Source organism: Pseudocercospora fijiensis, assembly GCF_000340215.1.
Source record: "Pseudocercospora fijiensis CIRAD86 unplaced genomic scaffold MYCFIscaffold_4, whole genome shotgun sequence".
NCBI classification, from domain to species: Eukaryota; Fungi; Ascomycota; class Dothideomycetes; order Mycosphaerellales; family Mycosphaerellaceae; genus Pseudocercospora; species Pseudocercospora fijiensis.
The window spans coordinates 3,854,522-3,882,201 of record NW_006921535.1 but is presented as its reverse complement, the minus strand read 5'-3'; the positions used below and the strand labels follow the sequence as shown (position 1 = coordinate 3,882,201).

Sequence of the window (27,680 nt, the reverse complement as noted above, 5' to 3'; positions counted from 1 at the left end):
CTCGGTGGGCTTTGAAGCGAGAGCCAGACGGACGCTTGCCATCAAAGTCCACTCCAGGCTTGGGTGGGAATGATGCCGCTCAATCGACGTTGCCATTATCATTGATGCCGCTCTTGACAGGACCCGAACGCCAAAGAAGTCCCGACAGAAACATCACGCCACCATTCAAGCATACGAATTTCCCCACCGCATCGTGAATGGCTCCGCGGTGTGTCCTTGATAGCCACATTCACCTATGGCCTGAGCATATGTGCAATGAGGAAGGGCATGCTTGGATGACACCGGGCATGCCCTTAGCCAAAGAACATCTTCTATCACATTACTACGCTGCATCAAAGCAGGATGGGTCTTCAGAAACAGACTTCGAAGTCACCGGCGTCGTATACGTCGAGACAGATGTACGATACAGTCCACCCTGGGGAGAAGTCAAAGACTGGGCGAAAGGGCCTCTAGACGAGATCAAATTCCTCCGAGACTGTGCAGAAGGCAAATACGGCGAACGCGACAGCAAAATGTTACTGGCAATCGTGGCGTGGGCACCCATGGATCAATCAACAGAAGTCCTCGAAGAATGGCTTCGACTAGCCGAAGAAGCCGCTGGACCAGAAACGTGGAAACGAGTCAAAGGGGTCAGATTCCTACTCCAAGCGATCCTCGACGAGGAGAAATTCAAGACTTTAGTTTCCAGTCGACATTTCATCAACAACCTCAAACTCCTCGGAAAACGAAGTTTCGCATTTGATGTCGGTGTCGATCAGCATTCCGGGGGAATTTGGCAATTGGAACTCATATCTCGAGCCATGACGACTGCTCACGTCGACGTGTCGGAAGATGAGAAAGTCACGTTCGTTCTCAATCATCTTTGCAAACCAGACTTTCTCCCTAATGGTCCGGATTTCGATCGCTGGGTTAAGGTCATCGAACATATGTCTGCGCTTCCGAAGACTTACATGAAACTTTCTGGGGCTTTGAGTGAGATTCCCGAAGGCCTGTCGGATGCGGCTGCGATCGCGACGCATGTGAGGCCTTGGGTCGAGCACGTTTTCGCATCGTTTGGGCCTGGTCGGGTTATGTTTGGTAGCGACTGGCCGGTGTGTAATGTGAGAGGCCCTGCTGGAGAGGACTCATGGGTCGTGTGGAAGGATGTGGTCGGTTTACTGCTTGATCATAGTAGTCTGAGGCTTAATGATGATCACAAGGCTTTGGTCTGGAAAGGCACGGCTGAGAAGGCGTACAAGATTTCATGAGGCTAGGAAGCTGCAAAGTGGTGTGCATGCCCACAACTTCAACGCATGCTGTCGGGAACTCTCTTTGATCACCACCTTACCTTGATCGCCTGGGCCTCAAGGGTGCCTGCCGGAGTGCCACGGGTGCTGCAGATATCTTCCACAAAGACGAGTCGGGACAAGAGCTATTATCTCGCGGCCGCATCTCCATCCGGAATGCAGAGCGAATGCGCCGATCGACGCTAAAACCCACGTGAAATGAAGATGGAACATACACGCGTGGAAGGAGGTCTACAAGAAGAGCCTGAGAAGGAGGTAGATAAAATTTCGTCATATGCCATCGAGCTTCCTCCCAAACACGCCAGTTCCGCTCATGCACATGCACTGTACAGTAAGTACTGTTCTGCTGCAACTAAAAGTGCTCCTTCCAAAACTTGAATTTGACTTCCTTCACCGTAGCCTCTTTACAAGCCTTCCTAATATCCCTAGCCGCCACGTTCGGGCCACAGAAGTAGACACCGACATCAGTTCTGCCGCCCTGGTTGATACCTGCGATGTACGATTGGTTCAGGATACCTTCTCTCATAGCCACAAACAACCTATTGAAGTCAGGACGCCCGAAATTCGTCCTGCTGGAAAGCTCAGTCAAAGGATCCTTATCAGTGCCCACAGAGTTCAGCACGATGTTTTGAGCAGTATCGGCATCCACTTTCTGCGTGAGGTAAGTGTGAATTCTCAAGAATTCGGTATGACTGCCTGCGCCGCTCATTTCTCGACTTTGAGATTCCAGACTTGAGAGCAGAGCTTGGAACCATTCGAAGGAGCTTGTGTCTCTGCATACCCAGATGAACTCTACTCTTCGGAGTCGTTTTGGTGGATTGGGTGATAATCGCATGTGCCAGATGTTCTTCAAGATTGCTGCCCAAGGGGTGACACCAATGCCGGTTCCGATCAAGATTGCGATTTCGTTCTCAAAGACATCTTCGGCCGGTGCACCGTAGGGACCATCAACTCGGAGTTTGGGCATTTCTTGACCGTACATGAGCGCGACTTCGTACATTCCCATTGGGTCTAGGCCGCTGTAAAGTTCTTTCTGCTCGGTTCCGGCGCCGAGAGCGTTGGCAAGCGCGCGAGTATAGTCACCTACTTGTCGAACGTGCACACTCACGTATGGATCGAATGGGCACGATGTAATCGTGAAGGGATGCCATTGGTGCTTGCTCACTGATGGGACATTGATAAAGAGCCACTGGCCGGCCTTGTAGCGGAAGCTGGGCTTGCGGAATTGGATCTCAACGGCGTCTGTGTTCACGTCAGTATTCGATGCCACACGTCAGAAAGGTTCAACGCTCACCATAAGGGTGCTTGACGACCTTGATGATCTCTGTCTGGCGTCTCGATCTGATCTCTCGCCAGATTCGCTCGCATAGGTAGAGACCACCTCCAATGAGCTCCCATCGCCAACCTTGGTAGCCTATGCAGTGTCCCCAGAAAGGCTTGCCGGCAAAAGGTGAATAGGGATTGAGGCTGTCACGCACGAAGCATCCGGTTGCATGCGTGTACATTGCCAAGAAGAAGGGGATGAACAGATGGTGCGTGTACCAAAAAGTCTCGAAACTCTGCTGTCGAATCTTTGAATGTGCGGTGGTGTACATCATCAACATGCAAAAAAGCATAACATGTCCAGTGATGCCTCCGGCTTGATGATAGTGGACCTCAATCGCAGCCTCCTTCCGGACCTGACTTCGCTCAACGTTGAAGAAGTTCACATAATGTGATCCTGTGTGTACGATGGTCCAGATCAACAAGCTGTATGCGACTTGGCGGTGGAACCACTGACTTTCGTCGAGTGGTAGCCACCTTATCTTGGGTCGTATCTCTCTGAGGATATTCCGGCACATGGGGAAGAGGATGAGCATAACGTCTACGGAGAGACATAGTCCAGCTCCACGAGAGAACCACACGCTGAATTGTAATGTGTTGAGCGGTGCAAGGCGCTGATCTGTCGCTTGTTTCCACCAGCCAATTATGAATATTAGGATATGTAGGCCATGAAATACGCAGTAGAAGAGTAGCTTTCGCGGCGTAAGCTGTTTCGCAAGCCATGACTTCTGCTTCGGGACTGCCATGGTCTCTTGGATATTTTGTCTGGCGCTTTGTAGGTTTCGAGATTTGGGCCCAGCCTGCGGCCTTGGTTGTGGGTTTGCGACAAGCTCGTCCTGTTCTATTACCGGCTCATGTCGCAAAGGTCGTATCTGGGGAATACTGGCTCTCCTTGCTCTTGCTCGGTTTTCAGAAAGTTCCCAAGGTGACCAGTCCTTCTAGTCTTCTTGAGAAGCACGCACCGTGCCTATGCTTACCGATTGCTCGTGATGCGTGACGGTACTGTAGCCGCCACCGCCATGGCATGGTCGCAGGTGTCCAACCTCTCAGAAAGCTGCGTGCTCATCCGACCGCGTGCTGGCGTTGTGCAAGCGGAGCGCGTCGTGCTTGCAGGATTGGGCGGCGCGAGCCGACAGCACCTGCAGAATCAGATTTTAACCGCTGGCGCTAGTGACTTGGCAACCAGCACAGTGAATGTCTGCTTCTAATTGGCTGATGGACTCACGCTTCCTTTCGAAGGCCTTTCCGACTCTTCGCATTCCCAAGGCAGGTGAATTGTCCGAAAAGCTCGAGAATGGCATTCATACCGGACCGAAGTCGTCGGGGAAACTTTTCGTGCCATTAGTTTCGGAGCACAGGAGGAGGATTTGAAGACGGTAAAAAAAAGATGTGTGGTTGAAGCAGCAGTCGGGCCAAGATTGACTTCCGGCCATCAGATGTGCTCCGCAATGTCAAGCTCCAATCAGAGAGCAGAGCTTCCCTGAGAAAGCCAGAGTCGACAACGATTCGTCTTTGTCGGCGCTTCCAGCTTGCCAACCCGCAAGCACTTTGCCCACCGCGTTTCTGCCACGCAGACATTCACTCCAGTTCCGGACACACGGCTGGTGACGAGTCAGCCCGCTCCGAATCGCCCGCCCAGAAAAATGTAGATCCCATTGCGTAAGGTCTCTCCCGCTTGCACTCCTCTATCACCTCGCATATCTCTCAGCTTGCCCTATCCACAAGTGACCAGGGCGCTATTGATCACGTCGAGCCCTCTTCAACTGGGGTACAAACCTTCCAAAGGGCCCTGTCCGATTCTTATGAAAGCCTTTCTGGACGATGAGATACCTTCAGCAGAATCGGTAGCCAAAAGCGCATACAGACTGTATAGCGCATATTGACTTGAGCTTGTCTCACCAACGCCATGGGCAAGTTGATCAAGAATCACTGGGCTCGGCTTATTGTCCTGACGGCTGCTATCTGTAAGACACCCATATACAGCTCATCTATAGTCAGTCATACATGCTAACAATCACCCAGACCACATAGCAGCCGCTCTTGAAGGCTTCTTCTGGCCCAAATTCTTCTTCGACTGGCTCACAAAGAACTTCGACGCTGCAGTGAAGCCCGTCCCAATCCTTCAGATCATAAATCTCGTTGTCGGAATCATTACCCTCATATACGAATGGCCTGTCAAGTTTGTGGCCGGCTCGCCGATACACCGAAGCCTCGAGGTCCGCTTGATGTGGTTGCCGTTTGCAAGCATGTCGGCAATCTTGATGTACCAGTCCACAAATCCGGCACTGTACTATTTTGTCGCGACTATTGTGTATTTCTGGGCATATAGTGAGGGAGAGGTAGGTTATACAGCCCTGTCATTGAAGAAGGCGCTAATAAGTCACAGGTCATCTGTGCTGTGCCCTGGACGTTGCCGAGGCGAAGCGACAGGACAAGACTTGAGAAAGCATGATTACGACTCATGATACCAGAATCGCATTGCATTGCATCGCATGTGCGTGGGCGGCGTGGGCGTTGGGCAATGGGAATTGCATGGTTTCGCGGCCTTGACGGGTGGACGGCACCTTCATTGTAAATACTGCATGATAGAACAGCAAACACGTCGAGCTTACTGCTTGACTCGCCCGATCCTTCCATGTGAGCCACATCTGTTTCATGCTGTATCCTGAGTTGAATGTCCCAGTATATGTACAGCGCGCGCCTTGCGCCTGCTGCCCTCGTCGCAATGGTGGCTGGCCAACTGCGAGCTGTATCATACATGCGTATACGGACATGCCATGCGCCTTCCGCAGAGTGCGCTGTCTCCTGCATCCATCTTGCCCTCACTCATGCTCAAGCGTATCTCAGATTGCCAGCTCAACCAATCCTTACTCTCCTCTTGCTATCGTCCATTAATGACCAAACATTCCGCCACCGCCCTGTCTTGCCTGCGCCTCGCCTTGCATCTTTTCCGAGACCTTAATGTTGACTTCGAAGAATTTCGAGACGCAGCGGTCTAAGCACACGGATTCGCCCTTGTTCAATTCGCCTTCTCGGTACTGTGGCGGTATGCATTTCTTCGTGCACGTATCGACGAGTCTATTGATCAAGGATCAGTCAACGGTGGTTGCGTAGGAAAAGGCGCTGCGCATACTGGTTGAACATGTTAGAGACCATCTCGATCTCAGCTTCTGCTGCAGCAATCTTCTCTGCAGATGACGGCTGAGGCCGACCACCACCGAAGAGGAATGACATTGTGATTTGATGTGTCGAGTTGATTGACGTGTTAAATGGTTGGATGGTCGATGGTGTGAGGTATGGATTATTCTTACAAAGTCTTGTGCTCGCTTTCCAGGATCAGTGATCACCAAAGCTTGCGCACGGACCCGCCTCAGAGCGTCATCTTCTTTCAACTTGGCTTCAGAACGCGTCTCTTTATGTTTACGCGATTGGGGATAACCAGTAAGAGACACAGTGAGTGATCATGGCTCGGCTGGTAACTTTGGCAAGGGACATATCACCTCCGCCTGTGAGAAGAGCATCGACAACTGCAGCACGCACGCTCGATGTTCAGGAGGAACGGGAACAGGAACAAGACAGCTCTGATGTCAAGGACAAGTCGGAGACGGCAAAGATCGAGGCGCACGAGCTGCATATTCGTGACCACCTCTCGTACTTTGTCAATCACCTTTCATCTGTCTCAAGGCCCACCGATGGTCCTCGCATATCTATAGATGCCTTTCGAGACCTATACCAGAGAAACCAGCATAGTCACGGCGCACATTTTGTTGTCCATCAACATGATCACCCCGTCGCTGGCGTACATTACGACCTGCGACTCCAGTTTTCCGAAACCTCTACCATTAGCTTTGCCGTGCCGTATGGCTTGCCAGGGAATCCGAATTCGAAGCGGCCGAACCGGATGGCGATAGAGACACGCGTGCACAATCTATGGGTAGGAAATCGTTTCTCATCTCTCGAACTGTAATCCCTTCAAGGTAGGCACTAATGACATCAGAATAATTTAATAGAATCTGCATCTCATGCAACAGGCTCCCTTCTCATATGGGATACCGGTCAATACGAAGTCCTTCCGCGCGCGCGACCCAAGCTACAGCCAAATACAGATGATGAGATGACTGATGACGAAGAAAGTGCAAACGAGGCCTCGCAAAGCCAAAACTTGTTCGATGCTTTCCAAGCAAGACACATTAGACTTCGACTTCATGGTACGAGGCTTCCAAAGGATTACACAATTGCACTACGCTTACCATCCGCGAATAATAAGGCTGGGCATGCCAAGAGGCCAAAGCGCAAACGGCGCCGTCTCGATCCTGCCAAGACTGTTCAGACTGCTACTGTAACCAGCAGCGAAGGCGAGTCTGATACAGAAGGGGTCAGCTCTGCGAGCCGCGAGCACATACCCGATGCAATTGACATCGAGGCTGGAAACGCATCGGAAGACGATGAGAATGAAGTCATTCGCGCGAATAATGCTTACACTGGGGCTAACAACACCATTGGATCTATCCATCAGCGGCACTGGTTCCTGACTCTCGACCGGTCGAACTCAGGCTTCACCAAACCTCGGAGCGGACCGGACGCCGGTCGGTGGATTGGAAGAGATGCTTTCTTTGTGAGAGGCCGCGACCACGAGCGTTCTGTTGTCACCGGAAGACTGGCGGACGACGTTATGGCTGATGAAGGTGTAGAGAAGTTTATGGGCAGGAAAATGTGGAGGCCTATTATGGAGTGAGGCAGGCGATGGACATTCAACGCGGCATCGGCACGTCAATGCTCGTTCAATCAGATCAATTCGGCCATCTCTCTATGGCTAGTAACCTCGCAAAGGGAAATGAAGGCCTTCGTACCCTACTTTCCAGGGAAGCGATATAGGATTTCGTAAGCTTAAAGAGAGGTTAGGACATATTCACAATAGTACAACTCAGCTATTACTCTATAGCTAGCAAGCTTACAAAGAGAAACGAAGGCCTTCAAACTATCCTATCTAGCGGAAGCGATAAATAATTTTAAGCCGAATTTATAGTTTTAAGAGAGCTTAGTATAGGTGCACAAGGGCCTAACTTAGCTATTACTCCGAGCTAGCAACCTCGTAAAGAGAAATAGAGACCTTTATACTACCCCTTCTTATAGAAGCGATATAGGATTTCCGATTTCGATAGCTTTAAGAGAGGTTAGGGGTATATTTATAAGGGCTAGACTCCGCTATTACTCTATATCTAGGAATATTATAAAAGAGAATAGACGCTATTACTATAATTAGTAAAAGGAGACGAGAGTTTAATAAATAGCTCTACTAACTCTACCGCTACTAATACGACCTCTACGACCTCTGCTACGGCCTCTACTACGATTCTTCGTTATAGGGTTCTTCGTTATAGTATTCGAGCCTAAGTATATCTAGTACTATATATCGTCGTATATATCGCGGTCCTCCTCGTAACTATTCTAAGCCTTCTTAGAACGAGGCTATATTTCTCGTACTATTTAGCGGTATATAGTAGAGAGCGTATAAGCGATTATTAATAGGAAATCCGTCTAACCTACCTAATAGGCTATAATTTATAGCTATCGCGTTTGCGGCGAATATACAAATAAGTCGGCCTTTAGTTATAATAATATCTTTATTACGTAGTAAGAGCTCGAAGACCTCGAATATTAGCTTATCTTCCTTCTTTATAATAAGAATACCGGCGTTTTAGTAGCTAATTTTTATTACTATAGTATAAGCGTTCGGTAGGCTAGTAAGGCCGCGATAAAGGGCACTACTAGTTAAGCTATTAACTTGCTTAATACTGGACATCGCAGATATCGCGAGGCTAATGGCATTAGGTGGCGGTTTCCAAGTTCCCTTGGTCACCTGACCTTCGCTAGGAGGTGCCAGAGGTCGACCGCTTCGTGAACAAACAACTTCCACGCATCGCTCGGCCACCTGAGCTCAGGCAGCACCTGCCTGTACGGTACTTTATCTGCCGGACCTTCGGACCTATACAGTATCACCATAGCCACTCCCACAAGTGCCTCCAAGCTCTCCTCGACTAGCTACAGCACTGACCTAATTGAAGGCGAAGAGCAGTCGAGAAGCAAAATAGAATGATCTGGCATGGTCTCTCTGCGAATGGAACGCAGATTTCCCACCGCGACGACCTATAAAGACCAAAGAACCGCAACAACTAGCGAACGACGTGACTACAACGATATCGCGGCGAAAGTTGCCTCCCTTGCCTCGCTACAATCGAAGCGTAGTTTAAGGCGGTACAAGGCGGAGGCTTCGCTCGCACTTTGTATATAGGCATGCGCAGCCGCCTACAAGCACAAATTCCAATTACACAACAACACAACATATTCTGTATACAAACGGACTACAGTTGTATAAGAGGGCTGCACAGCTGCACAGCTGTTCTTTTGGCCCGGCTGCCGCTTGTCTTCAGGCGCCTGCAAGCGAGGATCAGTGCCTCAGGCACCAAGCCTCGAACCTCGCCAACCATCGTCACTGGACTCTCAACATAGCATCGCAAGAGGACGACACCAATAGTTGCAGCGACCCGCTGCCAATGCCGCTGTCGAAAAGCTTGCCGAGAAGGTCGATAGTCTTCTCAACTCTCAACATAGCGTCGCAAGAGGACGAAACCAACAGCTACAGCGACCCGCTGCATGCCAATGCCGCTGTCGGAAAGCTTGCCGAGAAGGTCGATGGCCTTCTCACGGACGGCTTGCATGGCGAGTCCTACGAGTGGTCTTAAGGGCTCCTTTCCAAGCATGAACCAGCACATCCAGATAGTGAATAAGAAGGATAGCGAGCAAGAGAACGCCGCTCTGAAGAAACAGATTGAAGACCTCGAGTCTCGCTTCAAGACGAGAAACACCAGTGGCCTCAAGCTAGATGCTCCGATATGCAAAAGAGCCTCAACCATTTGCATGCTTGAAGTTGGACGTGAAAGCCGAGGTCAAAGGTCTAGCAGATAAGATTGCAGAGCTGGAATATCAGGAGGAGGAATATCAGGATGATGAGGTGATCGCTCCAGAGAACGTGTCACGATTGTCAAGAGGAGAGACGAGAGTTTGATGATCAATTGTGAACGGCTCTACCAAGTACTATGTAAATCAGATTCGCTTCGACACAACAGGATCCACAGAGCTAGCAAGATAGACTCTCCAGCATGCCTCGTTATAAAGTTTATAAGATTTTGACCTTTCGCTTCAGTCACAGTGCTTCAATGCTAGGGAACAAGAAGCGAACTGCGCTTACTGACACCACACACCACGCGAAGGTAGGTCATTTTGTGCAGCAGCAGTTTTCGGTCGTGCTCAGGACCAAGTGGATTGCGAAATGTCAGCAAATCAAGAAAACGACCGGATCACATACCTCGCGTCATCGCCGACTGCATTGCTGTACAGTATGCATCGCCATCTCAATCTGCATCGTCTTCGCCGTCGTCCATTGCCTCCTGCTCGTTATCGCTGCCTGGGTCCTCGTCGTCCGACCCATCCATCGACTGCTCTGCTACCATTCCAGTGCGTTGTAGATATGCAGAGCGGTAGTCTTGGAGAGCAATCGTCTCTCTCAGCAGTTTTACTTTTCTCCCTAAGCTGCGTTTGCGAACTATTCCCGGAAAAATCTTGTGCCAAAAGTGGCTCTTCCGCTTGGTAATGCGGCCGGGATGTGCGCGAACTGCACGTCGTTCTTCGTTACTGATTGGGCGCTCCGGCTTTTTTCGAAGCAGGCCAAGAGCCACTAGTGCGTTTTGACAATTATAAAAGTGAGTCCGCGCCGCGCCTTGTGATGAACTCCATGGCAGAGCTTTCTGCACTTCCGACAGTGCCTTTTCGTTACACGTGAAATGTCGCAAGGTTATGTTGATCAACTCTTCTTTGTATCTGAGTGGCGCACCAACCAGTATGTCGAGGTCTTGCGCTGCTCGAGATATCCCAACAAATGGAACATTGTCATCCTCATTTCTACCATCGCCGTCATGCTCGTCGATGGGGTCGGGATTCTGTGCTTCTTCTCGAGAGTCGTCACCAGAGGGGCACTCCTCTTCGTCAAGCCCGTCCTCGTCGATACCAGTGACATGTGCAGGAGCTCCTCGAGCGTGATCAAAGGCGGCGCGTCTATGATCTTGTTGGCGGAGCTTCATCCTCATCCGTTTGATCCTCTTCTGCACGGTCCCGTAATGCGCCTCGGGATAGATGCGCTCCCAGGCTTTGTAGTCTATCTTTGCTCTCTCCCTCATGTTATCTTTCCGGACGAGTGCAAGTGCTTCCGCAGGCCATTCCTCCTCCATGTCACCTCGAACAATTAGCCCTAGGTTGTGAAGATCGTGCATGCTGCTCGCATACATATATGCGGCCGACTTCGACGAGACCTGGTTTCCAAAGAAGTTATTAAGCACCTGCTGAGTGCCGTCTTTCCACCTTATTGTTCGGAACTCCTCTGCACGTGCCAGCAGATATCTGTACAAGTCCTTATTGTGCAGGCTTAGAGGAGCATTCTGAAGAATGTCGACATCCGTTGGATTGTTTTGCGATTCCTCAGTGATGGCGTCGGTGTCGACGAGAATTTGCATCCTCAATGGAGAACATACCCTTGCGTCTGTTGATTGCGTTTTTGAGGTGCTGCCGATATTCAGGCGACATCGGTTGTTCGAGCGCCGCATGCATAGACTTGTATCGCCGGAAAATCGCGCCCCACTCCATGCCCTCGCGCGGTCCTGTTCGAAGTATGGCGACGAGGATCTGGCGCGTATTGAGCCTCTTTATAGGATGTATACCGTCGATCGGGTTTCCGTAGTGGGGTGCGTCACTGACAGTGAGCTTGCCGCTCTTGATGTCGTCTAGCGCGGCTCTGATGTCGTCACCGGGAAGTGAAGCCTTCGTGCGAAAATCCAATCGTCTTGCTCCCAGGCAAAGTCCGGACACTCTTCAAGCAGTTGCATCAGTGGCTTGGCCAGTCTCTTGTTGACTTGGGATGCCCGGCCGTCCATCGAGTTCAGAATGGTGATGGTGCCAACACGTTGACCTTTTGGTGATTCCAGATCTGGGTCACCGACCACGACAAACCAGTGGAAAGCGTGACAGACGGGCACGACAGCTCGTGTGGTACCCTTCCTTGCCCCATCCAACGTCACGAACTGTCCGATATTCGCATCGTCTGTACAAGACCATCCGTTGGCTTTGACGTGCGTCAGGTCTTGACTGAGGCGTCGAAGGCTCTCATCGAGGTCCAGTTCATTACCATCGACCCAGTACCGGATGTCGCATGGCTTGCAGAAGAAGCTGCCGGGTGCATGCTTGTCCGAATCAATGCCGACCAAGTTGACAATCACATTCTCGCTACACCAGTGATCTGTGTGATCAGTGCTGCTGGACTTCTTTGGTGCAATCGACTTCAGATAGTCCCATGCCAGTCCTGGTAGCGGCGGTGTCGTCGCCGGATGCATAGGGTCACACGGCACTGGCACCAGCGGGAAGGTGTATGCGTGTTGTTGATGGCTGCTATCCAGAGACGCCTGCTCTCTGGCGATCCTGAGAATGCTGGCGTACGCCTGTGAGAACGGGTCACCAAGCTCTGATTCGAGCGATTCGATCTCCTTGCGGGCCTGTTCTTGCTTCACCGGGAACCGCTCTTGTAGACGTGCTGTGAAACGTTCGCTCTCTTCCGCGAGCCTCCTGGCCTTCAACAAGTCTGGAACTTCGTCGATGAAACCTTCAGAGCTGTCGGAGTCGGCACCTGCAAAGTCGTCACCATTGTCAACATCGGCATTCTCGGGTGCACTGGGATCGTCGTCGTCGCAGCGTGCCATTTCGGTGTCCAGTTCTGGCGGATGCCCGAAGACTGACTCCGCAGCAGCAGATCGCTCTGGCCGATCCAGTTGCTCATTCACATCCTCAGACTTCATGGCTGAGTCGGAATGATGGAGCAGTGAGGCATCATCTTGACGGGACGCAACCACGTAGTTGGCGCTGCTCGCTCCTGGATCCATCATGTCGAAATCAAGATCAGAGTCTAGAGTGGGATTGTTGCCAGACTTATCCACGAAGCGCGTGAGCTTGTCGTCCCACGCCCATGTTGACGACGCAGCAGCGACGGGAGAAGCGCGGCTCTCGAATGGTGCAGCAGGCTGAGTGCGAGGTGAACGGCTTCGCTCGTCACGAGCTCTGCTGGGCGCTGCAGCGCCATACTGTCCAGCAGCGCGATGCTGAGGAGAGGATTGAGATTTAATAGCTAACGCCGCGTGAGCGAGCGATAGCAACCCTAGAGAAGATCAGTACGCGATCAGGCAAAACAGGGCAGACACTCAGCTAGATTCGACGCACCCTGAAAAGGGAATGAGGATTGTCTAAATACTAGCCTGAGACTAGCTGCAGTTGCTCGTGAGCGTTTGCGGACATAATGGGTGTGTGCCTCTACGTGACACACACCCAAGATGTTGCGACAATCCTGAGGAAAAGAAGGAGAGAGTGCGAAAGCGCGCGAGAAGAAAATTACACCCGCGGCGGTGTGCCAAGAAACACCTCAGGGGCAAAAGTGGTGGCCGAGACACTCTGCTGAAGACATCAAAGTCGCATCAATGGCAGGAATCTTATTCACATATGTAAAATTACCTACAGCATCTGCTGGCAAGGCAAGGCAATGTAGTGACGTGCTTCTTCGAATCTGAATCGATATGAGCCATAGAGGTGATACGCTGTGTCTTCCACCATCATGGGATGGATTCCTGACTACCCGTGCTTCCGACACTGTGTCAGAGCCGCGCGAAGTCGTCAAAAGTGTTGAGGAAGCGACAGCGGCTGTTACGCCGCATGACAGCCAGAGTCATGGCAAAGACTCGTCCAGCAACCCAGCATATCCTCTTCAACTGTCTCATCGAGCCGCTCTTGTATACTCAACCACACTCTTTCAATCCTCGGAGTGGTTGGCAATGCATCTCATCATTGCAAGCCGGCCGCTATGACAGGACTGCCAGCACATATGACCACAGATATCAGCCTGTTCTGCGCCTGTCTCTGAACCCAAGATTTCCACTCTTTCTCGCGGACCGAACTTGGCAGCCAACAGCCTGGACTTCTGCTCTCATTGTAAAGACGTCTTGTCGACTCTGGCGTGCCGTAGGAAAATGTGAGGTGCCATGGACGTTGCGTTTGCGAAGTCTGCCGCCTCCGGGTAAGCATCAGAACGTCCAACAATATACGAAACGAATACTTCTGGAGAGTAAACTGCACATTATACAGTGTGTATACGCATCAGAAGCTCGAGTTTGTGGTGCAGTGTGCTCAGGCTGATCAGCTTTGAGAGACGTGAAGTGGAATGCTTTATCGGCAAAGTCCGCTCAGGTGATCCTTCCCCGGCGCCATCCCTTTGAAATTTCGACGGCTGAGAGCGTTCATGCATAAGCCCCTGTTAGACAAGGGCCTACAGGACGCGCTTTGCTATAGATAGCATAGTAGATTATCGCTTGCTAGGCTAGTATTAGGGATAGCGCTATAGCATTTTTCTATACTCCGTAACCGGCTCTTTTTTAACTCGCTAGTTGTCTAATTAACCTCGAGCCTCGAAGGCTAATATTAACCGCTCTTTTATATAAATAGCTTCTTAGTATTTCGACGACGACGACGACGGCGACGATAGACACTAGTCCGATATTAATAATAATGCCGTATACGACGTTAGTACCCTTAGAGTAGAACTAGAAAAAGAAATAGACGAGATTACGACGTAGGAGGTAGTTACTAGTTACGAGGCTATTCGAGCGAGTTATAGTACGGAATACGAGCTAAATAGGCGAGATAATAAGCCTCTCGTTACTAGCGATATTATTAATAGTATAGCAGTTAATAAGGCGCCGCTAGACGTTAAGAACCTAGTATAGGTACCGGATTAGTCGAGGTTAATAGATAGAGTAAAGTACTTGCCTTTGCGAGGTATTTAGTACGAGCTAGAGGTATACCTGCCTTTAAATAAGCGCTTCTTCGAGGGTATAGATTGCCGTAACAAGTCCTTCGAGAAATTAACCTCTAAGGACGTATTTAATATACCGAAGCGCTTCTTCTAACAGCTGTAGATTAATAAGATCTATAAGAAGTTAGTATACTATATAAACGAGTATACTCGAGAGCCTAGGTTTAAGAAGATAAATACTAGGACTAGAGTAATTAAAACAGTAGTTTCTAGTATAAAGTAGACGAAGGCGTACCTATATAAGATAAAGATCTTCGTAGGAATAATTATCTATATATTAGCTATTTAAATGGACGATAAATCGGATTATTAGCGGACTAATAGATACTAGCCTTCTTATAATATTACTAAGAACATGTCCGAGAAGCGATTTAGGTAGTTAAAGGCGTATCTATAGTATAGTAAGCCCGTCGAGTCGAGCAAAGGCAATCTGCTATAGTTATAGGTTTAGTAGTTAGCTAATTAGTTAAGGGTTTAAATGCGGAAGATTTATACACCTAGTACTAACGTAAGCCTTAACGAGGTGCTCGTTCGCTTTACTAGACGCTCTTCGTATATAATAATAATAAAGGGTAAGCTATACCCTATCGGTTATTACGTACTAGCTATATATTATGCTAGTTTTATCGTTAGTTAGTTATTCTCGAGTCCGACTAAGAAATAGGGCTTCGAGAAGGTTAGGATACTAGTTAGCTTCGATAGACTAGTTCTTATCGAAGAAGAGCTCTCTAAGTAGCAAAGAAAACAGCACTCTTAGCGTAGCCGTTGTAGTAGCAAAGCCGATAGTTAAATAGGTAGAACAAAGCGTAGAAGGGCGGCGAATATTAGTAAAGGTAAAGAGGTTAACCTACCGCCGAGCCTTTACAAGCAAGCCGATCTTTACGCGAAGCTACTAGCGGTTATAACCGGACTAACTATAGTAGCGTAGCCGCTAGTTAACCTAAAGTCTTAGTTGTCTAGGCTTTATAAAGCGGTCCTATCTCTTCTACTATAACTGCCCTTCTAACGATAATTCTACTATATTTACTTAGATAATCTATTTAATAATATACCTCTCTTTGCTATTCTATAGTAGTATAGTATCGCTGCTACGGGTACGGTACGTATAGGCTCGAAAAGCTAGCCGTAGGCTAGTGCTTCGTTCTCTACGTATTTAGGTAAGACTATTAACCTATATCGCAAGTCGACGCGCTTTCCCTTTAATACGGTGCTTTGTAGGGCAATTTATAACATAGCGGTACCAATCTAGTAGGACAGAAATCTCGTTTAAATGCTTACTACTGGATACTAGCTAGTCGACCGAGAATCGAGGAAGAGACGGAAGCCGAGGGATACTAATACCTATATTCGTAACTACGTACGCCTATACTAGATAGAGGGCATTAAGGACAAGTATATACCGAAATACGCTGCTTATTATAATAACTATATAGGTAGCGTAGATATATACGACTAGCTACGGTTCTATTATAGTACTTAGTATAAGGCCTTTAAGCTATAGTACCCGCTATTCTACTTCCTCCTCGACGTAGCTATAATTAACTCCTACCTTATATGCCGCAATAGAGCAACTACTAACGCTATTCGAGACCTAATACTAATAAGCTAGCGCGACTATCGTATACGACTTGCTTAGAACCTAGTTTAAGAAGGTATAGCTATATTATAGCCTATTCGAATAGCTAAACAAGAAGCGGTAATAGCTGTCGTAAGAAGCCTTCCTCGTACGCCGGAGGGGCGATTTATAGGTAGACACTCTTACTCTAATTATAATACTAGCTTACCTCGTCTACGCCGCTACTACTTTAAATAAGGCGACTTACTACTAGACAAGGTGCTACGGCTTAACCGCAGCTATAACTATATAATAACGGTTACTCTTATAAAGCTAAAGAAGTGCTAGCTCTATAGGTTTATAAGGACTAGCTAGCGGCTTAAGTAGTAGCCTATTATACTATAAGGTAAACGAGAATACGACGCCTCGAAGACCTACCTTAATTGCGGACCTAAATACAACCTATATAACACCTATTAGTTTAACTAGCATAATATAGCCGACTTAAAGGCCTATCGAGTTGCTTAGAAGCTATTATTTGCTAATAAGCGACTATTAACGGCTTCTTCTTCTACGAGCTTAGTTATTACCTCTTCTACGAGTACTTTAGCTATTGCAACGCCGGCTCGATTCTAGCTCGAAGGCCTTCTACTAAGCCTATAATAACGACGATAATAATACCTTTAGCTCCTTTACTTCCTTCCTTAAATCTACTACCTTAGTCGCTAGCTTATTAAACTCGGTGCCGCTAATAACCTCTTCCTCGCTTTAAGAGCCTTCTATAGGAGGCTCTTCCTTTACCTTAACCTTACTACGAGCGGTAATAGCTTATTGCTATTACTATACGTTTAAATCTACCCTTAAGTCCTTTACCTATACTTCTACCTTATTAAGGCGCTCTATAATAGCCTTCTATTAATCGCTAGTAGTCGATAATCGCTACTTTAATAGACTCCGTAGCAGTACTAGTTGCTATACCTCGTCTATAGTTAATTTAATATCCTTCGAGCGGAGCCTACGGCGCTAACGAGACTCTTCCTTAGTACGCAAGTGCGTACGTAGCTATATTATATAAGTTAGTATACCTATATCTATATTCTATAGGTCTATATCTATAAACTAGTCTCTTTAGTATACTTAGCGGCATTGTATTCCTTTACTTGCTTAGGTTTAATTAGCAAAGTTAATCTCTAAGGTTGCTAGCGGCACCCTCGTTACTAACCTTAATTAACACCCTAGCCGGAGCGAGGTCGGCTACAGGTATAGACCCAATCGGCGTTCGACACGCTACCAAAGTTTGCATAGAAAGTAGAACCATTAGTGGGACCGGTTCGCCAAGAATCTCCGGTATAACCTTCAAAGGGATGGTACTGTCGTCGAAAGCTTAGTTCTACCTGACACCATCGAGGATTCAACCGTCTTCTTTCTACATCGAAAGCAACTTTTAACAGCGATCTCAGTGTGCCATCGTACGAGACAGAAGACAATGAAGCAACGCTTCGACTACGCTGTTCAACGGTGGCCAACATCGCTTGGCAAAGGTACAGTAGTCGAACGTGAAAAGAGCATGTGTGTATTGCCGATGTCTTCTATTATTATTTGCCCCAGAGGTCATCACCATTCCGATCCAGCTTCTCGAACGCTGGATCGACGCAGTCCGAACCCAACAAAGCGCACGCAGTGCCCTTCGAATACAGGGGCAGAAAGAAGCGAAGATTGGATAGGTTGGGGGCAGGGTCATCGAGGAACAACATATGGACCAACATGCTGGTGATAGCATAACACGCCTCACAGCTCCGCACAATCAATCTTCGACTCAGAAGAGATAGAAGCTTATCGGTTTTATGGTGTGCAAGCGGTCTAGCTAAGAGAGTGGCCATGCGAGTGGTACGGCAGCTGTCAAGATGTCGAGTATTCCTAGTTCAGCATCATTTCAATGTTTCAACAGCTTATCTCCTCTCCATGCTATTCAGATCTTTCTTGACAGCGCCTCAGCTAGGGCTCTATCCTACACATTCGTGTCTAATCCTGGACAACATCTGACAAAATGACCCTCCTACTCAAAGTCCACTGGACCAAGCAGATTGTGATCCAAAAGTCCGCCCAAATGCGTCTTTGAGATATCCTCACCATTTCTCCGGACCACAGATAAGAGCACCTTCAGGAAATTGACAGGACTGCTTCGCACACGTGATTCTTGCCCACCCACTTTTCCTTGATCATCGCGTTCGATGAATCCATCAGAAGCAACCTTCCATCCGCGGCTCTTCATATCGTTCGAGAATGGAAGATGTGAGAGACCAAGAAACTTGCAAGCGCCGACGAAGTCGTCATATGATGAGAAGTAGAGTTGGCCAGAAAAGATGTTGAGCTGCGTGATCAGCTCCTTTGGGACCACAGGTGCTGGAAACCGGCTGGGAATCGTGCAGAAATCTAACTTGCTCATGTCGCGGTATGTCACGTTGTAGCGAGGACGGTAGAGGTGTAAAGTGGCGATCTGTGAGACACTCACAAGTGAAAGCAGCTCTTGTGCCTCGAATGGACTGACGATGAGCATGTAGTTGACATGATTGGTAAGTCGGTCTCGACTGGTCAGAATCCATTGGACGGATCGCTGAAACGAGTCTGCCAAGGAGCCTTTGCCGGGGTGCTTTACGGTTTGCGCAAAGTCTGTGGTAGCCAGAAGGTATTGATCTCTCAATTGAGACATGTCGAACACCTCTCCAGCGCTCGTGTTGCGTAGAGTCTCGAATGCTGGGCCGTATGCCTTTGACTTTGAGCTTGCGAATCCCGTGATGACGAACTGCACAACATCATCATGGAGTTTGTGAGGAGCTGGTGTGGCAGGCAATGCTCTCTGAACCACTCGCTCGGCGTCAACATCGACCTCAGGCGAAAGCTCTCGCTCTTGCTCCTCGTTGAGCTTTCGGGACTGGAACTCTATCAAGCCGAACGCCTTGCACTTCTGCGCAATTTCACGAAAGCGAGGTTCTTTGCGTGCTTCAAGAATTGCCAACGGGGATTTCTTGTCAGGCTTTGGACCATATCGATAGTTCAAATCACGAGCCTCTGGTTCCAGGAAGTCCTCAGCAGCGTCCTTGGTCAGAATGTGACGACCATCGCGAGCGGTTTTCTCCCATTTCATGGCCTGAATGCTGTAATTGGTATTCTGCACAGCCCAGAGTGAAATGTTCCGACGAACTTCGGCAAAGGTCTCCGTAATGACCCAAAACAAGACGTCTTGTACGTTGATTTGCTGCTCTTTGTCCAACTGGCCTCGCTCGCGGATTTGTGACTGAATGTCGCCGGGCACGCAGAACGTCACGTTCTGGCCCTTTCCAAGCTTCCGGAGCCGCATGCAAGCTTGCTTTAAACGATCATTAGTGACCTTTGGTCCAAGAGTAACAGCTGCTCTACAGAGCGGTGGCAATTTCAGGTCAATTCCGCGAGTATGGGCCTCGTCCAGATACACCACGCAAACGTCCAGCCGCGACGCAAAGGATGAGGTCAGCAGCAACTCGCTGCGTCCGAAACGGTCGACCACGCACAGCTGGTCATTGTCGTTACAATAGATTGCCGCTTCTTTGCGGAGAGAGCTCTTGCGAAGCCAGGCCTTGGCAACACCGAGATTATCCAGCTCGAGAATGTAAGCGCCAACATCCAGGATGACTTCCACAGGCTTCTCCAGTTGCATGACAAACTCTAAAAAGCGTTCGCCATCGTTGGAGATGTTGGTCTCTGGCGGCGGCATTAGAGCGACAAAATTGCTTGCCTGAAGGAGATATTCCAGTACAAGTGCATTTGTGTGGTGTTGTGCTGGAAGGTCCTGCTGGACTACATCCATAGGCAAGAGCTCTCGTGTGTCGTTAGTACCAGAGAAACCAGTCGTTGGCTTCATCTTCGTCTTGCCTAAGTCGCAGCCGGATGAAGAGAGCTTATGAGGATATTGCTTCATCTCCTTTTTGAAGACAATGTGCGAAAGGAAGTAATCGATTGCAGCCTTGGAATAGCGAAGCGTCGGAAATATGCTTGTGATGCACTGCTCACGGTCTTTGAGATTGACCCTACTGAGATCTTGGAACTCAGCGGGAATGTGAACGTCTCTGATCCAAAGCCTATACTCGCTTTCGCTTTGATCTGTGGTCATCAGTCGACTGAAGGCGGTGAACAAATCTTCGTCTTTCAGCCCTCCGTAATAGTACGACAAAGAGGTGAGCACAATTGTCGCGTCCGGGTGTGAGAACTCTGATCTAGGCGTGGGAGAGTCCTTGGCCACGTAGGGAGCCGCCATTCTCGTAGGGGGAACGCGATCGGTCAGGCCATAGTTGACGCGCCATCGCTTTGAATGCAGCGCGAATTCCAAGATACCCATTGCTAAAAGACCGCGCAGGAGCAGGATTGAGGGGCGGCAAACCTCATCTGACCACAACTCAGCTTGCTGCACGATGTTGATTTGAGCTGCAGATACATCGACGTCGGAGATGTACTCGAAAATGGCGTCCCGCAGGTCTTGTGGTTGATGAACGATGGGGAGGCCGCGCATGCCATTGCTGCATATGTCTCCCGCAATGCGATGCACTAGAAGTTCAGCAGTTTCCGCCCGAAGCATTCTAACTCTTGGAAAGCCACCTTCCTCGCGGGAGGTAATCTCGACCTCGGTCGGCCGCTGCTCGGCCAGCGTTAACGCATGGGACTTGACAAGGTCCATTACCTGCTGTATCAGAGTCCAGCGATGGATGCCTAACTCCGGAGGCTCGCGCAAGCCCATAGTGTAAATCAACTCAAATTTGACACTGAAATTTTCGTCACTCTCGTCGATGATATCTCGAGAGCAATTGTCGAAGAAATCTTGAAGTCGCAAAAAGACTTCACCAGCAGCGCCGTTGCCCGAAAGGTAGCTTTCGAGACCCGAGAGCCCAAAAGAAAGGATGTGCTCGGGCTGGAGTAGAAGAATGCTGCCGTCGCTCATACATTCTTGACACAGCGCTTCGAGAGCTTCTGCGGATGCTTTGTTGATTTTCAAGGCCCGCGAGAACGGCATATAGCAAATGCGACGATTGAGCAGCCCTCCCAGCTTGGAGATCAACATCTCTGCCATTTGCTTTGATTGAGGTTTAGCGACAACCACTCGAACCAACTGTGATCCGTCTGCGAGAGCTGTAGCAATCATAGGAACGATCACTGACGATTTGCCTTCGCCCATGTTCAGCTGTACAACCTGGTTGATACCCGACGAAGGCATTCTCATCTCGGAAGCAATCTGTTCTTGCACCTCGCGTATCATGATGCCTCCTTCAACTTCAAGAAGCAACGATTCAGGGCACTGACGTGGATCCCAATTTGTATGGCCCGGGTTGCCGATCTCGCGAATCAGATCATCTTTGTTCGCGCCTGAAGCGGCTGCGTTGCACAAGCGTTCGGCGCGTTGGACCGCAGTGATCGCCAGCCCATATCTAACGATAGCCTCTTGCCACTTCTGGTTCAGCATTGCCCAGCGACGCCGACCAAGCTGCTCGAGGAACAGAGTTTGGGACACGCGCGGCCATTGCAAGCCTTCATGCTCGCCGCTGCGCTTGCGAAGTTCCGAGCGCACTGCGTTATTCAGGACATGGTACACTCTGCCGAGGTGGAACTCGCACGCGTCAAGATGCTTTTTGATTGACGGAAGAAGCTCGTCCGCCGAGGAAGGTAGACCACGCTCAGCCTGACCATATCCCTGACTCTGTAGAGATGCTAAGCTCGTCTGAAGGTCTTGGATATACTTTCCCTCATAGGCTCCATCTTGTATGTTGGACAATCTGTCGATGAGGGCCTGGAGTTGTGTCTCTGCATTGATAGTAGAGTCTCGGCGCTGCTCAGAGGGCGCGAGACTGAACTCTGGATGGTTGGGAAGCGTCTCAACTTGCGGTCGGAAGCCAGCAAAGATATCGTCCACGGAGACAAATGCGGGCCTGCTTTGCTTACACGGTGCGTCCTTCAGAGGCCAGGCACAAAACTCCGGTGCGCTTGACTCGGCACTCCAGAGGCCCGACATTGCTTTCTCCAGCTTTTGCAGATAGCTATGAAGGCGATCGTTATCTCGTAACATCTTGAAACGAGCACTGACGTCGCCCAAAGCCTTGGACACATCGATGAAATCAGTGCACCCATCTCTCAATGCGCAATTTGGAGTCTCTAGAGTCTCACAAGGCCACTGCTTGTAAAGCTCGCGCGAAAGCTCCTTTGCAGCACCCTCGACGTGTCGCTCATAGTCCAGTGCGCGGCGGAGTTCGACATCCGCCTCGGTCTCATACTCATCTGTTCGGCGGCCATTCTTCTTCTTCCGAGGCTTGGAAGTGGCGTCTGGCGTGTTCTCGAAGCTGCGCTTGGCTTCGCGTACGATGTTCTTCACGCTAATCTGATCGGGCCTGAAGCCAGCCACAGGCCTCAACGAAGCCGTATCTGGCGGCTGAAGCTTCTTCAAGGGCCCTGCGGTGCTGAATGCAACCACCGTTTGGAGCAGAGTTAGATCCGTGGTGTTGGAAAACGCATGGGTAGCTAGCCAAAGCATGAGGGCATAGTCATCTGCAAGCTGCCCATTTCTGTGGCTCAGCGTCTTGTGCAGGGAAAGCAGATTTACCAAGACAGAGGAGGAGTCGGACTGCAACAATGCGGCATCGTATCGAAATATTGCGTCTTCCAGAGGTCGCTGAGCCTCGTGCAGGATGTCCATGGTCTTGATTCTTTTCCACAATCCGTCCTCTTCGACCGGTTGCCATGGCAGCGCATCCGATCGATCTTGGAGCATACGAGCCACAGTATATGCGTTCTTGGCGCGAGATGATGTCTGAAAATGGTCTCGAGAATCGTAACGAATGTCCACAGACTTTGCTTGATGCTCTGCACCGAAGCAGGACACTCTGAACGCTGCGGTACGCACAAGATCTCGGAGGAGTAGTTCCTCGTCGATATCTGTGGTGTCCGGAAATTCAAGATTTTGCCCAGGATAAAACATTCGAGAGCGCTCAGCTTGTTGGAGAATGCTTTGTACGGAAGTGTGGAAGCTTCCATGTTGAGCCATGAATCCCAGCTGCTCATCCCAAGTCACGTTTTGCATGACTCTCGCATCGCGAGGATAGAAGACGCGAGCCGGTGTCAACAGAGTGATCCTCCCAAGCAAATCGATGTTCTCTTGTGTAAGCTGCTCAAAGGAGCGCACAGCCGCGGATCCAAGGATAGCCAAAGCTTGCTCGGTGCCGGTCTTGTTCGTCAGAGGATCGGGCAAGGCGAAGGCGGTGAGGGCGTGCAGATATGCCAGATACAGCTTGCTCTGGATGCTGCCGTTGTCCACTAGTCTCCCAAGACGATCATCAACTTGGATCGCATGAACTCTGGTGACAGATGCAAGATCAACAGTGACCTTTGTATGATCTCCCAGCTTTTCATATGAGACGTCACCCTCTGGGAGCAGAAGGAGCCGAGATCCGGCGGCCTTGTGTGGACTCAGCAACAGCTTATTCTCAAGCCCAACGAGGGTACCAAGAGATTGCTCTCGGCTAATTACCAAGCCTCGATATTCTTTAGACTCGAGAGAGGAATCATTGGCCCTCAGCAAGAAGCTCAATTGCAGGGAGGGTACTTCGACATCGATCGCCTTATGGTCTGGCTGCAAAATGATCTGAATGTGTTGAGACTCAACCAACGAGGAAAGCATCTGCGAGACGAGCAGATGGGTGCCGCTGAAAAGACCGAACAGACTGCGTCCCTTGCTCTTCACACGCCAGCCTTTGTGGTCTGGCATTGGAATCAGACTCCATTCTGCACCAGAAGAGCACGGCCATGGTTTCTCGGCGGGCTCAAAAAGAACATTTCCAGTGTCGGTGTCCAACCAGTGGACGTAGTTGTGCACAAAATCTGCTGGGAGACGATCGGAGAGTAGGGAGCGTGGCAATGCCTCATAGTTCCCAAGCTGACTTGTAGCGCGCACGATGAGGTTCTCAGACCGGCCGTCCTCGTCACTTGTCATGCCAAGATGCACGTCGAATCCTTCGTAGATGGCCTTTGCAGAGAAGCGCATGGCGGATTCCTTGGATGGCATGACCTCGACTGCGGTCGTACCAAACAAGGATCTGTAAATTGGATCCTTTTCGTAAGCCTTGGGAGGTCGTGCTAATCGCATTCCGTCCACCAGCAGCTCGCCACTCAGGAGATTGTAACGTACGTCCATTGCTGCTGAGTGCCGTGACGACATTGTTTCGGTCTGGAGCCACAGATCGCTGTTCGGATCAGCTATCCAACCAAATCCGGGGCGGTAGGCAGACCAGACCTCGCCAACAGCTTCATCTATGCCGGAGTGTGTGCGGCAGAGAAGAGGTAGCGCTCGATGTAGAATCCTCTTGAAGCGCCACGACAACAACGGAGACAGGAGCTCTCCCTTTGTTCGACGCTCACGCTCCGCAATTGCCATAGAGCATTGAAGCAAGATTGATGATCCGCTCTTGGTGGCGAGAATCTTAGCAAGATGATCCTTGTCTACGTCGAAAGTAGTGCCGCAGACCAGAGCGACATCAATAGCTTTGCTGAGGAATTGCGCATGGTCGGCGTGAATTGTGCTGCGCCGGGCTCTGTCTCGGAGGACCTGAAGCCATCCATACGCCACGTTGCGAACATCAGTCAAAAACTTCAAACAACGCTCTTCGATCTTGCGCGTTCGGTTGAGCGTCAGCAATCTGCACGTGATGGCGCTGAAAATTGACAGCGCATTCATCGACTCCCAGTTCTCCTTTACGCGCGCCAATGCCTCCTCAAGGTTGTCGAGAAGAAGTCTAGCAAAACCAGGATCGGTCAGAATGGCATAGGAGGACCGTGTGTCCGTGGCACTGGCGGCTGATGCATCTCCGAAGGGCCCCACCTGGAGTATGCATTGAAAGAAGGTGAGCACGGTCTCATCTTTCCTGAAGTCCACGTTAGGCGATGCGAGTTGCAAAAGCATGTTGTACCAATGCAGGCCATGGCCGGAGGGAATTGCGCATAGCTCCTTATATTCTTCCACGGACATGTGCTTAGGACATGCCGACTGTTTGGCGATGACTGTGTTCGGTGCTGGTCCGTTTGCGTGACAAGCTGGTCGGAATAGATAGTCGTCCAGAGGCTTCGAACCATCCGGGAAGCGATAAGTGCAGGCATGCACGGCTTCATCCGTTTCAGCAAAGCCATCCAGGAAGAGGCTCGTGGTATCGTCCTGGTAGAAGTATTTCGTCGCGTTATCTTTGCAGATCGAGGCCTCTGAAGCCTTTGACATGAACACATTTTGGCGGTGCGTGAACGCGTGTGGCTTGTTCTTGGTCATGAGCACGACACGTTGGTGCTCTGGCGCACTGTATTTCGCTCCCAGATGAGGATCTTCAGCCAATGGAAATTGTTTTTTGGGCCCATACTCGCACGTATTCCTGTACTTGAGCACGTCCTGGAGGACGTACAGTGTACAATCGCGCCAAGCTGAATACCATGGTGGCACCCCCAGTTCAAACACAATCGACTTGCATTCATTCTTGTTGCTTGGCAGAGGCCACTCATGCGCAGTCATTCGCATCTTTTCCGCCTTGCTCTCCATGATGCACTTGTGACATTGTTTCGGGTCATCGATCTTGCGTGTCACCATGACATGAGGATAAGCATTCGAGGCCTCAACAATCTCGGTGAAAGTGTGCTCTGCCTGTAGAGCGCGCTTCTTGAGCTCACGGTATTGCTCAAGTAGAATTTCCAGCTCTTCCAATTTGCGGGATCTGCCTCTCTCCCCTTGCTCTTGAATGCCGTGGAGAAATTTGTGCAGCCCACTAGTCTCCCCATAACGGTCAAACCATTGGACTGCGAAGCTGCTAGAATCTCTTGGATTTCCAAACAGACTGCTTGTAGAATGGCGGGCGCGATTTCGACGGCTCTGAAGGTAAGTCTCGACTGAACGCAGACGCGTCAACTGCTCCTTCGACGATAGCAGAAGGTTTTGCAATAGCTCCGCCGGAATGCCGGGATAGAATTCCTGGAGCAAGGGGCACTCGTCAAGGGCTTTCTCATCCATCGACACCCACAGCTCAAGAATCGTAAGAAGCATAACAGACATGCCTTCTGGATTTCCAAGCCTATCTGCAGCAGACGTAGCACTGATATCACGTTCGTACTGCTTCCGCGCTGATGCGTGATAATCCCGAACCAATTTTTGTAGTTCTGAGCAGTACTTGTCGGCATCGTAGATGTTGGAGCATTTGCGGAGATGTAGGAAGGCCCAATTCTCAAACTCTTGTAAGTTGGCAATCTGGTACTGTTTAACGTTCGCCTTCGAAAGGTTGGGAAACGAGTATTCTGTAAAGTGACAAAGGCCTGATCCAGCGCTGAAACCGACTTTGCTGTCCAGGGTTCGTCGATTCTTCCGGTCTTCAATATATTGATCCAGTTCTGGCAGCAGAGTGACAGTGTCCTTGGCAAATTGAAGGCTCGCAAGAGCTGATATGCCTTTGCACGAGTTGGGCTCGGCCTCACGCACATTCTTCCATGCGCGAGAGATTGTGGCGTTGCAACTGCTCAGCACACTGTGGAGCCTCTTTTGTACATTTGTCGGAACTTCCTGACCAAGCTTCTGCAGTCGTCTATAAACTTTGCAGCTCATGGCATACTGAAGATCGACGCTCACACCGAGGTTGCCCGCAGCGTCTAAGAGCTCTGCCATGAGAAAAGCCATGGAGGCCTTGTAGATTGCGTTTGCACCACCGAGACTCCGCGAAAACACCAGCTCTAGCGCCACTCTGATCAACATCCAGGTGGGAGACCGGCGCCACGGGAGATCAGCGTCTTGCCACAGCACGTCGTCTCGAGTGTTCTTCACAATCGTGTCCACGACAAGATGTGGTCGATGGTTGCCGAGAGCTTTGAGCATGCCGCCAACGAGGAGCTCGCAGACAAGCCCAGGATGGGTCGTGTCACGCTCTTCTTCATGCTTGCTACCTGCCTTTGTGATCATAGGCTGCATTTCCGCGGCTGCTTGCTTGCTCATTGTCGACAAGGCTTGAGCGACGGTAGCTTGAAATTCTGGCTGGAAGTATGTCGAGTCATCGATAGAGGTGGCAACGCCAGGGAAGCGCCGCGTGAGCCTGCCGTTGGTGGTGACGACAGCTCCATTGATTGGGGCAAGCTCGAAGGCTTCAAATGTGGTGTGAGCAGCATACTTAGACACCAGGAGTCCAGCATTTTGTGCGCGGACTCGGAGAGCAAGGTGTTGGCCAGGTCTCAGTCGGCCGAAAACCTCTACAAGCTCGGCTTCACTGAGAGTGCCATCGACGAAGCTGTGGCAGCCCTCTGCATACTTGAGCATCTGAAGAGCTTGCGGGATTGATGGAGGCACATGCCCCCCGGCCAAGCTGTCAACGAAGTGCTGCAGTGCTTGATGTGTGACGCGGAGAAGCTCGCGGTCGATATCGGCGGCGTCTTCTCGCTGCGGAAGCTGGGGCGGCAAGAAAATGTGGTTGACGAGGCGAGTCAATAGACCTTCGTCATCCACGAGAGGCGCCATGATGGCGAGCGCTTG

At 50.1% G+C, this 27,680-nt stretch overlaps 10 protein-coding genes across 10 annotated transcripts; 4 read left to right on the top strand and 6 right to left on the bottom strand.

Annotated features, from left to right (window-relative positions):
* Positions 1-197: 197 nt before the first annotated feature.
* Positions 198-1,235, top strand: MYCFIDRAFT_99525 (uncharacterized protein; the record flags this gene model as incomplete). Its single annotated transcript, XM_007928431.1, has 1 exon — positions 198-1,235. A coding segment is annotated over one exon (1,038 nt), but the record flags the coding sequence as incomplete, so codon positions are not given.
* A 403-nt stretch (positions 1,236-1,638) lies between these two features.
* Positions 1,639-3,355, bottom strand: MYCFIDRAFT_81744 (uncharacterized protein; the record flags this gene model as incomplete). The annotated part of the gene is made up of 2 exons (XM_007927838.1): positions 1,639-2,528; positions 2,581-3,355. The coding sequence occupies 2 exons, from the start codon at positions 3,353-3,355 to the stop codon at positions 1,639-1,641; spliced, it is 1,665 nt and encodes a 554-aa protein (XP_007926029.1).
* Positions 3,356-4,301: 946 nt separating this feature from the next.
* Positions 4,302-5,219, top strand: MYCFIDRAFT_88161 (uncharacterized protein). The gene is made up of 3 exons (XM_007928430.1): positions 4,302-4,573; positions 4,632-4,948; positions 4,996-5,219. The coding sequence occupies exons 1-3, from the start codon at positions 4,516-4,518 to the stop codon at positions 5,059-5,061; spliced, it is 441 nt and encodes a 146-aa protein (XP_007926621.1). The 5' UTR covers positions 4,302-4,515; the 3' UTR covers positions 5,062-5,219.
* Positions 5,220-5,500: 281 nt separating this feature from the next.
* Positions 5,501-5,843, bottom strand: MYCFIDRAFT_81747 (uncharacterized protein; the record flags this gene model as incomplete). Its single annotated transcript, XM_007927839.1, has 2 exons — positions 5,501-5,687; positions 5,743-5,843. The coding sequence occupies 2 exons, from the start codon at positions 5,841-5,843 to the stop codon at positions 5,501-5,503; spliced, it is 288 nt and encodes a 95-aa protein (XP_007926030.1).
* A 229-nt stretch (positions 5,844-6,072) lies between these two features.
* MYCFIDRAFT_39253 (uncharacterized protein) lies at positions 6,073-7,344 on the top strand (the record flags this gene model as incomplete). The annotated part of the gene is made up of 2 exons (XM_007927607.1): positions 6,073-6,543; positions 6,607-7,344. 2 exons carry the CDS (start codon positions 6,073-6,075, stop codon positions 7,342-7,344), a joined length of 1,209 nt encoding a protein of 402 aa, XP_007925798.1.
* Positions 7,345-8,398: 1,054 nt separating this feature from the next.
* MYCFIDRAFT_174831 (uncharacterized protein) lies at positions 8,399-9,328 on the bottom strand (the record flags this gene model as incomplete). The annotated part of the gene is made up of 11 exons (XM_007928429.1): positions 8,399-8,428; positions 8,470-8,546; positions 8,610-8,617; positions 8,661-8,756; positions 8,792-8,838; positions 8,891-8,915; positions 8,949-8,956; positions 8,997-9,044; positions 9,074-9,109; positions 9,139-9,209; positions 9,241-9,328. 11 exons carry the CDS (start codon positions 9,326-9,328, stop codon positions 8,399-8,401), a joined length of 534 nt encoding a protein of 177 aa, XP_007926620.1.
* Positions 9,329-9,368: 40 nt separating this feature from the next.
* MYCFIDRAFT_174830 (uncharacterized protein) lies at positions 9,369-9,675 on the top strand (the record flags this gene model as incomplete). The annotated part of the gene is made up of 2 exons (XM_007928428.1): positions 9,369-9,477; positions 9,512-9,675. The coding sequence occupies 2 exons, from the start codon at positions 9,369-9,371 to the stop codon at positions 9,673-9,675; spliced, it is 273 nt and encodes a 90-aa protein (XP_007926619.1).
* A 346-nt stretch (positions 9,676-10,021) lies between these two features.
* Positions 10,022-10,894, bottom strand: MYCFIDRAFT_81749 (uncharacterized protein; the record flags this gene model as incomplete). The annotated part of the gene is made up of 1 exon (XM_007927840.1): positions 10,022-10,894. The coding sequence occupies one exon, from the start codon at positions 10,892-10,894 to the stop codon at positions 10,022-10,024; it is 873 nt and encodes a 290-aa protein (XP_007926031.1).
* A 549-nt stretch (positions 10,895-11,443) lies between these two features.
* Positions 11,444-13,285, bottom strand: MYCFIDRAFT_81750 (uncharacterized protein; the record flags this gene model as incomplete). Its single annotated transcript, XM_007927841.1, has 2 exons — positions 11,444-12,864; positions 13,219-13,285. 2 exons carry the CDS (start codon positions 13,283-13,285, stop codon positions 11,444-11,446), a joined length of 1,488 nt encoding a protein of 495 aa, XP_007926032.1.
* A 4,754-nt stretch (positions 13,286-18,039) lies between these two features.
* On the bottom strand, positions 18,040-27,665 carry MYCFIDRAFT_203611 (uncharacterized protein; the record flags this gene model as incomplete). Its single annotated transcript, XM_007928427.1, has 1 exon — positions 18,040-27,665. One exon carries the CDS (start codon positions 27,663-27,665, stop codon positions 18,180-18,182), a length of 9,486 nt encoding a protein of 3,161 aa, XP_007926618.1. The 3' UTR covers positions 18,040-18,179.
* Between the last annotated feature and the right edge of the window lie 15 nt (positions 27,666-27,680).

Excerpts from the sequence above, each read along its gene's own strand:
- MYCFIDRAFT_88161 (XM_007928430.1), top strand. The coding sequence starts at position 4,516 with ATGGGCAAGTTGATCAAGAATCACTGGGCTCGGCTTATTGTCCTGACG. Across the intron at positions 4,574-4,631 it reads TGTCCTGACGGCTGCTATCT|ACCACATAGCAGCCGCTCTT; the intron begins GTAAGACACCCA and ends ACAATCACCCAG. Across the intron at positions 4,949-4,995 it reads GGGCATATAGTGAGGGAGAG|GTCATCTGTGCTGTGCCCTG; the intron begins GTAGGTTATACA and ends AATAAGTCACAG.